This window comes from Eulemur rufifrons, chromosome 11, assembly GCF_041146395.1.
Source record: "Eulemur rufifrons isolate Redbay chromosome 11, OSU_ERuf_1, whole genome shotgun sequence".
NCBI lineage: Eukaryota > Metazoa > Chordata > Mammalia > Primates > Lemuridae > Eulemur > Eulemur rufifrons.
Genome location: NC_090993.1, coordinates 2,603,343 through 2,613,295, shown reverse-complemented (window position 1 = coordinate 2,613,295; position 9,953 = coordinate 2,603,343). Strand labels below are relative to the sequence as shown.

Sequence of the window (9,953 nt, the reverse complement as noted above, 5' to 3'; positions counted from 1 at the left end):
CCATGTGCAGATAATTTTTTCTATTTTTAGTAGAGATGGGGTCTCGCTCTTACTCAGGCTGGTCTCAAACTCCTGACCTCAAGCAATCCTCCCACCTCGGCCTCCCAGAGTGCTAGGATGACAGGCGTGAGCCACCGCACCTGGCCTTTGTCTTGGGGTTCTTACCTATAGTTGGCTGATCAGCCTTGAGGGAAGGGCCTCTGGGGGCATGCCGCAGGGCACAGTCCCACTCCTGATCCTGGACTGGGGACTGGCCCTCTGTGCCCGTCTGGGGAAGCCTGTCTTGGGTTGACCTGGCTTCCTGAGCCTGAATCATCACAGCTTTGCTCAATGCTGCTCCCTTACCACCCTGCCCACTTACTCGTCCCATGATTAACAGAATGCCTCTTTCCAGAACACTAGTCCTCGACTCATAAATTAATCGTGTTCCTGCTGGGGCAGTGTGGGGAAGGCGTGGGCTGCGGCTGTGCCCTCTCCCACTCTGCCACCCACGAGTGGGGCGACCTTTGGAAAATCAGTTGCCTCTGGCCTCTGCTGTCAGTCTAGGAGACAAGCACAGCTTCATGATCCCTCCCAGTTTAAAAAGTCTGGGGGTTTTGTCACATGTAATTATATTCTAGGGAACGAAATTCAACTCAGTTATTTCTCAATATGTCAAGTAACAAATCATAGCACAATAGGGTTGTACTGTGATTCAAAAAATCAAATCTTAAAACATGAAATTATTTGTGTTGAGTTCTAGTTGAATTTTCTGCCCTCTGAAATTGGAGAGAATCATAGAAATTGGATGCTATTTTTTTTTTTTTTTAAAAAGAAAGAGTTATGGGAAAATAAATCATAACAATTGAAAAGTGCCTGGGTGTGAATACGGTTAGGAAATCTGCACTCTGATTAGACTTACGTAACAATTTCCAGAGCAGCTCTGTTTCATAAACTGCAAAGACACCCAGCTGGGCTGTAATGTAGCTGGGTTTGGTGCAGCTAGCTCCCCTTGGATTGGTAAAGTGTCTGTAGCTTTCTTCTCCTTCTTTTCCCCCTCTGTGGTGTAAGGTTTTCAAACTAGAAGTGAGGAAATGAAAAAGCTGTGTTTCTCGTGGCTGTGCTCTCATCTGAGAAACAAGCTCACTATGGCCGCTTAGGTTCCTGCGTTAGCTGCAGACCCGTAGATCAAGCTGTGATCTCCTGGCCTTCCTTGCCAGGGTGTCTGGTTCCATCACAACACAGCCCCATCCTTGCAGAAAATCAGCAGCCAGGACAATCGTGTGGGCTTGGAAGGGAACATACTTTTCGGAGGCAATTGTGAGCGTCTCTGTGCCGGCCTCGTGTTTTAAAATAACTGGGCTTATTTGCTCTGCGAGAAATGTGCTCGGCAGAAGCTGGCGCGCGTGGGCGGAGCCGCGGCGGCTGCAGCGCTGTGCTGGGCACATGGCGCACACCCGATCATGTCACATCATGGGCCCCGCTCTTCGCCAGGCCCCACTGGACTTGCCCCGGCTTTTTCTAAAGGCAAGTCCAAAAAAAAATTCTTGTTACATATTTCTATGTGCATTCGGCCATTCGTTCCCTTAACAAATGTTTACTGAGTACCTACCATGTGGCAGGTGCTGGGCTAAGTGCTACGAATATGAAAGAATTCAGATGTTAAGACTTACCTATACTGCCAAGTAGGAGGGCTGTGCTGTTCATTCATTTTTCTCATTCATGCGTTCATTCAGCAGGCAATGGGACTGGCTATGAAACCAGTAAGACTCTCGAGGACAAGGTGCCAGTCTTCAGAGAGTTTCTGGTGGAGCAGGAAATGCCATCGTCATGCTGAGGGCCATTGGAGGGGGCTGCCTTTCATTTATTTATTGTCTATTTCTTATCTGGAGAAACGATTTTTTTCTAAGTCCCCCGTCCCAGGTGTCCCTTCAGAGTAGATGAGGGTTACATCAGGGTTACAGCGATGAAGAAGGACACAGGGTCCTGCCTGCAGGACCGCTGCCCCCTGGAGAGTCACCGCAGAGTTAGGGGACTGGGACTGCAAGTGTTGTACATCCTTCCTGGTACTTCAAAGCGGTGTAGTTTTGTTTGTTTTCACGGGCTGCATGCGTTATTTGGATAATCAGAACAAGAGACAACAAGGCTGTTCATATCTTGGTTTCTTTAAAAAGGAAAAAAAAAAGGAAAGGAGGGGAGGCCGTGTGAGCTGGAGGCAGCCATGGAAACGGGGCCCACTCGCCGCTCACACCTCCCAGGCCTGGGCTCCAACCCGCCCACCCACCGCAGGCTCCCTTAAGCCTTTCTTTCTTCTCCCATCCTGCAAGAGCATTTTTTCCCCTCTAGCCTCACTCTTTTAATAAACCAGGCAACAGAATGTATGGCAAAGAGCATTTGGAAGTTAAGAGCAAACAAGGGAGATAAAATAAGATGTGTTTATATCACTTTTCTAAAAAAGCCTATGAAGCTTAAAGCAAACAACATTAGGAATTGTTTTTAACAGGCAAAAGGTGGTACAGAATTCACAGACATTCACAGAGAAGCTGAAATAGTCAATGAAACCTAAAAAGATATTCAACCTGATTGGCCGTCAAAAACTGTATAAATAAAAATAACACTAAAAACTGACAACATGAAAATAGTAAGTGTCAGCAAAAATGGGGAACAATTGCAACTCTCATCAGTTGCTCTGGGGGTTTAAATGGGTACAACCATCTTGGAAAACTCTTTGACAGAATCTACTAATGCTAAACATTTGCAAACCCTGTGATTTGATAATCCTAGGTAAATATCTAACAGAAATTGGCACAGAGGAGAACCAAAAGATATGTATATTCCAGAGGACAGCAACAAGACTTGAAATAGCCAAAAGCCTGGAAAGAGCCCAAATTTCCATCAATAAAAGAATGGAAAGTACATTGATGTAGGGTCACCCAGTTGAAGAGTACACAGCAATGAGAAAGAACAAACTGCAACTACACAAAACCGTAGGAGTGACTCTCACACACATAACATTGAACAAAAGAACAGTTAGGCCAGGTGAGGTGGCTCATGCTTGTAATCCCGGCACTTTGGGAGGCCGAGGCAGGAGGATTACTTGAGGCCAGGAGTTCGAGACGAACCTGGGCAACATAGTGAGACCTCTCGCTACAGAAAAATCTAAAAATCAGCCTGGCATGGTGGTGCACACCTGTAGTCCTAGCTACTCAGGAATCTGAGGCAGGAGGATTGCTAAAGCCCAGAAGTTTGAGGTTGCAGTGAGCTATGATCACAACACTGCACTCCAGCCTGGGCAACAGAGTGAGACTCTATCTCTAAAAAAAAAAAAACCAGAAAATAAAACACTTAGTGTATGATTCCATTTGCACAAAGCTCAAAAGCAAGCAAAACTATGATAGAAGTCAGACCTGTGGCTGGTGGGAGGCAATAGCTAGAACAGGCACGAGGGATGCTTGTGAAGAGCTGGGAATGTTCTCTATTCCTACCTGGCTGGTGGTCGTGCAGGTGGATTTGCTCGGTAAAGATTCATGGAGCTGCCTACTCACCGCGCACGGTTTGTGCACAATGCCCTTCACCGTATGTATGTTCTTCCTTAACAGCATTATAAATAAAATCAGAAAATCATTTGCTTCTCAAAAGGTAAAGGATTGTGCATTTCCCCACACATTCACAACGGTAGATTTTGTTAGTCTCACGTGTTCCCGGGGGAAGTATAAAATGGTACAGCCTTTTCAAAGGGGAATTTGCCAGAATCTCTAAAAATTTTAAAGTTACATAACTCATAGCAATCCCACTTCAAGGACTCCATCTCATAGAAACAGTGGCAGAGGTGTACAAAGCCAAGTGTATGAGGGTGAAAATGGCAGCATTATTTTTTAAGAACCATAAAAATATAGGAAGGAACCTAAACGATCCAAATTTTTTAAAAAGCCCAGTAAATTATGAGAAGATGAGCTGAGCACGTGTTGTCTAACACCTCTCCCATGCCAAATCCCATAAAGTCAGAGAAGAAATATTATAAATTAATAAACCCATACTGGTACAGGAAACAAGAGAGTGTGTTCGGATCACGTCTTATTCACCCCACTGGGGAAGGAGGGATCCCCTGCCCTAAATAGAAGGAGACTGCCGAGCACATGGAACCCAACATTGGACGGATGAGGCTGGCAGCCATTTATTACTCACAGCCCGCGGGGAAAGGACACCACGCACCATGCGGGGCTACCTGGGAGCAGAATGAGCCAGCAGGGACTGCAGGAGGCAGGCTTTGTAGTGACAAGAAGGGGGGTTCCCTGGGGAGGCTGCGATTAGCTTGTGTGAGTGACTTGCTGGGCTGGCAGGAAGGTGGAACCCATGAAGTTAGGGTCAAGGTGGGTGGGTGCAGCTGGCCCACGGCATGGCAGGCCTTACGGTCCACAGCGGACCGATACCGCGGGAGACCCTAAGGACAGACGGCAGACAGGATTAGACATATGGGGGGACTCCCAGGTGGCAGCACAGGAGGAGCCTGCCGCAGGGACAGGAGTAAGGAAACTGCACCCAGACCACAGCTAAGAGGAGGGTGAGGGCACATCCGGTGTGGGTACAGGGGAGGCTCTGTGGCTCCGGGCTGCCACTGAGCCCCAGGAGGGACGGGAACTCCCCCAGCCAGAGACAACCCACGGGCACCTCACCACAGTTGCACACGTCTCCGCATCTACCCACACGCGACGTCAGCAGACACAGCTGTGGAAAATAACACAGGGATGAACGGCTGTGTAACCTCAGCTACACAAATGAGCAGATAACCCAGAACCACGAGACACGTGAAGACCACTAACACTTTAAAAGACACATACAATAAACCCGGTGACCTCAGCCTCCCTGTTCAGGTGATTGGTGATGGTGCCCTTCCTCCCTCGTGCCTCGGTTTTCAAATAAACGCGAGATAAATCTTATTTTGGGAGGGGCTGAGGGACGGGGCGCAGAGGAGAGAGCATCGAGGGAGGGAGAGGTTGGGTGCCCGTACCCCAGCTCTTCTCCAGATCCAGTCTCCCTGCATCAGGCTGAGAAGAGAGGAGATTCCTGGAAACACTGCTGCTCTCCCTAAGTCCCAGGCAGCCACAGGAGCCCAAAGTGTCCCCATTGGTACGTAAGCCAGGCTGGACAAGTGCCGCCAGGCAATATCAAACCAGATCCATGACCAGGAGGAATCTGGACCCACAGCGACATCCCTAGAACAAGTCACAGCTGGAAGGCTCAGAGCAGTCCTCTCACTAACCTCAGTCACACGACCTCAGGTCCCACCATTTGCATCTTTGGAAACCTTTATATTACGGAAGGGCCTGACCCCACCAACTCAGGAGAAGCACTAACAAAACCTAAACACTAAAGGGACACCAGTAATAGAACCATAAATTCTAGACCCTATTGCCTTCGTTAAAAATCAACGAGATACTGGACAGTAAAACACGTAATGGCAGAAATTTTTGTTTTTGTTTTTGTTTTGATACAGAGTCCCACTCTGTTGCCTTTTCCTTTGTGTTCTGAGAACTGTCCCCAAATCAAAGGAGATCCTGGTCTGTCCATTGGCAGTGATGCAAAGAAGCCAGGAGAGGGATGTGAGTGACAATACTGCACATGGCATGCAGCCCGAAAAGATGACTGCTCTACTGAAGGAAAAGTACCAAGGAGATTGCTGCCCGCGAAAGGAAAGCTGACGTGGCAAAAAAAAGGATGCTGTCAGGGCCGAGCAAAGCAAGAGAAAAAGGAAGAGGAGAAAGACAAAAAGAGTGAGGAAGACAAAAAAGACAGTTGACGATGATAATGATAAATAAGATGGCTCTACGGCAGCTTCCCCCCCCTCCAATCTATATAAAGAACTTCACCTCCCGGGACACAACTCACTGGGGCCACAGGAGCCAAGGGGACAGGGCAGCAACGGAGTCAGAGAAGTGGCCAGGGACCAGGTCAAGAGACGGAGAGAAAGTTGGATGTAGTTTAAGCACGGTGAGAAAGCTGTGGAGGGTTCTGATGTAGGATTGACACAGGCTGAGCTCTAAAGTGACCTCGAGTGCTTTCGTGGGGCGAGAAGACTGCAGGAGACAAGCGTGGAAGAGAACAGGTAAGGAGGTTGTCTCAGAGCCACAAGAGGACAGCGGCTCCCACGGTGACGCGGACAGGAAGGTGGTGAGAAGCGATCAAAGTCAGGAAGTCAGGATTCAGTGATGGACTGGATGTGGGACAGAAGAGGGAAGGAGTCAAGTTGACTCCAATGCGTTCAGCCTGAGTAACACAGAGAACAGTGGGCCATTTCCTGAGATGAGAAGTTTTGGACATAACTGGAGAAGCACATAAGCCATCCAGACAGAAACACTGAATAGGCAGTCGGATATAGCTGGTTCTCCTTAGGGTTCTAGGGGAGGAATTCTTAAACTTTTGTGTGTGTGCCCAGGACCCCCTTGGTGGTCCATGAAGCCTATGGACCCCTTTCCAAAATAAATACTGTGGAAGAAACTATCTTAATGCAATGGTAGCTTCTAGGAACATTATCAGGCAAGCTATCCCAGCAGTTACAAAACAAAAAGCCTCACAGACCAAATTATGATGCTTGAATTGCAGGGTTTATTGAATCAGTTTAAGACCATCCGATTTAAACCACTTGCAGGAAGAGGAACTCTATGGGACCGATAACACTCACAGAATAGGATACAGGTGAGATGGAAGGACCGTACCACCAGAACCTAGGGTTGGACAATGTTCGTATGTCTGTCTCTCTATGCATTAGCCTGTCCCACTGATGGTGAAGTTACAAGGACCAGAGCTGGCGGATGCTCAAGGAGGCTCAACAGATGGTATCTGGAACCAACTCACACTTGCTTTATCAGAGACAGACAGAAGCAAGTACATTCAGCCCACCAATCAGCCCGCTGAACGGACATGGATTTTATCTGGATTTTTTGGGCAAAGCATATGGATGCCAGAATAGGACAATAATGTTATCATCAACGGGTGGCCATTTAGGGACGTCAATCAAGAGACGGTATGATCATGCCTTTTGACTTGGTCTTTCTCTAAGTAAAGCTCTTATTTGTTCCATCCCATATTCCCCTTATTCTATTTACTTTCCACACACTTAAGAGGTTACAAACTTTTAGGATTCTGCCTATGTCTACCTGCTTATTCAACATCCTTATCTCTTAAGGTACTAGCTTCCTTCTTCTCTACAGGCTTAACACTTCTCATGAGTTGCATTTATCCTGTTTATTTTTCTTGTCCGCTCCAGTAAAATCGAATATTTTCAAACACGGCACACTCACGTTACAATATTTGAAATGAATAAAATAAAATGCATAGGGTTAAAAAAGAAACCAGTTACGTTAAAAAAAAAAATAGAGTCGTGCATGAAATAACGAAATCTAGCAGCAACAGCTCTAGTGATGACCGCGATTTCAAGTAGTGATGAGTGTAACAATATTTTGAGTTCTCTCCAACAACTGCAAAGTGGAAACATCTGTGATTATTACTGCCGACAGAGTCACAGGTACTGCCCATACTCCCGGGATTTGAACTCATGCATTTAAACCGCACAATGAAGGAAATGCTGGGTTGTGTCCCGACAGTGTGGACAGGTTAGAACGCGGGTTGACCTCCCACCTAGGGCAGATCCCCGCGCCACCAGACCGGCCGCCCTCAGGGGCGAGAGGACACATTTACAAAAAGGGAGTGGGACGGGATTAGCTGAGAGAGCAAATAAGCCTCCCTGGGACAAAATGGCTAAAGGGACAACGCTTGGTGCCACACAACGCCCCCGGCACGGCCCAAGCCCCGCCCCCACGCCCGGCGTCGCCCGCGCGCCTTAGAGCCGCAGGCACAGCCGCGGGCGCCCGACAAGCACCGCCCCCGACCCGCGGCCGGCAGGGGGCGCGCGCGCCGCCGGCCCCGCCCCTCCCCGCGCACGCGCGCGCCGGGGGCGGTCCCGCCGCCAGGCATCAGCAATCTATCGGCGAGCGGCGGTGGTCGGCGCGGCGTGCTCGGCGGCGGCTCTGGGCGCTCGGGCGCCTGAGGGCGGGCGAGGCGGCGGCGGCGGCAGCGGCGGCGTGTCCCTGGGTGGCGGCGTCGGGCTCCCGGAGCCGCAGCGGCACGAGGAGGAGGATGGCGGAGTCCGCGGATAAGCTCTACCGAGTCGAGTACGCCAAGAGCGGACGCGCTTCTTGCAAGAAATGCAGCGAGAGCATCCCCAAGGACTCGCTCCGGATGGCCATCATGGTGCAGGTGCGGCCGCGCGGGGCCGCTTTGTGGGCGGCGGGCGGCGGGCGGCGGGGGAGGGCGCCCCGGGAGCGGCCGCGCGGGGCCTGCGGACGCCGCCGCCCCTCCTCCCTCTGCGGCCCGCGCGGCGGACCCTTCCGGGAGGTCGTGCTGAGCTAGCGGGAAAAGCCCGGGAAATACAGTCTGCAGCTGGCGGCTGCCCTTCGCTTTGTCAAAACAAGGAGCCGCTTCCCTCCCGACTGCCGGTCGCCTCGCGGGGGGAGCAGTGGTGCGTGGCCTCGTGAAGCTGGTGTGATTTTGACCTACCTTGTTCCGGAAGATTTTTGTCCTACGTGGATGGCGGCGACTGGCATGCGAGGGCTTTTTAAAAAAAAAAAAAAAAAAAGAACAAAAAGGACCTATTTTGGGCTGTCATTTCAACGCCCGCGCACTCTCATTTTTTATTTTAATTAGGCAAAACTATGCAAGGCGGTGTCGTTTTGGTACAGTGCGTTCACTTTGGACTTAATTTGTGGTTTAAAATAACGTTTTCCCCAAACTTTCCGGGTTCACAGATGCGTTCTCTTGGTGCATTTGCAGCTGCCTGGTTTGAGTAACGGGGTGGCTCCAGGGAGTTTCTCATTTGAGCTTTTTAAGAGACTGGGGATCCCCTTCTGATGTTTCCTAAGGCTTCTGAGATGGCCGTTGGGGTGCTGGGTGCACCCTAAGGAGTGTTGGGGTGCACTGTGAGGGGGTGGGCTCGAAAGCCCCTCCGTGTGAAGGGGTTCCCGCTACCTCCAGCTTTCGGTTTGCTGTTGTCTGCCTTTGTAATTCTGGTTCTCACCTGCCCCGTTCCTCCCCCACCTCCAAAGCAGCTGTTTCTGCCCCAAGTTATAGCCCTCATGGTCAGAGTAACTTGATTTCCCTCCGTGCCATGAGGTTGTGATGTGTTTTAGGAATGACCAGGTAGGCCTCAATGGATTTTCACTACTTAGGTTTGTAGACGGGGGAGGGAAACATTTACCAAGTGGGTACCCAAGTGCCAGGTGTACTTCCGATATCTTATTTCGTAATATGGCAGGGACTGAGGCTGTCATCTTGGTATCCTCAGGGCCTGCCCAGCTCAGTGCCTGGCACAAAGTACTTACTCATTCAGTAGGCATTTATGCAGTGTCTTTTAAGTTCCAGGCGCTGTGTTAGGTACTAAAGACACAAAGATCACACCCTTGGGAGCTTCCAGTTTGGTTAAATAGGAGATAACTGGTAAACATTGCTGTACAGGTGTGGATGCCCCCGATGGAGCTCTGTGCCAGGCATTGTGTCCTCGGGAGTCCAACATGTCCCAGCTGAGTCTGGGAGTTGGATCAGGACTCGTTAGTCACTGAAGTAGGGCAGGAAGATAAGGACGGGGAAGTAGACAGGGCCTACAATTTGAAGAGCCGTGTTTCCCGCTAAGGGTCTTTTGTGGGGGCAGCCTGCCCTTAAGAAGTTCCCACCCCTAGTGCAGGGGTTCTTAACCTGGATCTGTGGCATGGCGGATAGAACTCAAGAGGTCCATGGGTTTAGGTCAGAAAAAACACGTCTTCACTAACCTCCAGATAAAATTCATTATTTCCTCTCATGAATGTAAGCAGCAAAGCCAAGATGTATGAGCATACCTGTGATTTTTGTCATCAATGATAACTGGAGATATTGTCATATCACTTTACAGTTGGGATTTCTCAAAATACCATTTACATCACTACAAA

The 9,953-nt window shown here is 49.7% G+C and overlaps 1 protein-coding gene across 1 annotated transcript in view; it reads left to right on the top strand.

Annotated features, from left to right (window-relative positions):
- Window positions 1-7,951: 7,951 nt before the first annotated feature.
- The window catches only part of PARP1 (poly(ADP-ribose) polymerase 1), a 37,815-nt gene continuing 35,813 nt past the window's right edge, over window positions 7,952-9,953 (top strand). The window contains exon 1 of the mRNA XM_069484516.1: window positions 7,952-8,232. Within this exon, the coding sequence (XP_069340617.1) occupies window positions 8,113-8,232 (120 nt within the window). The 5' untranslated portion in view covers window positions 7,952-8,112. The remainder of the gene's footprint in view (window positions 8,233-9,953) is intronic.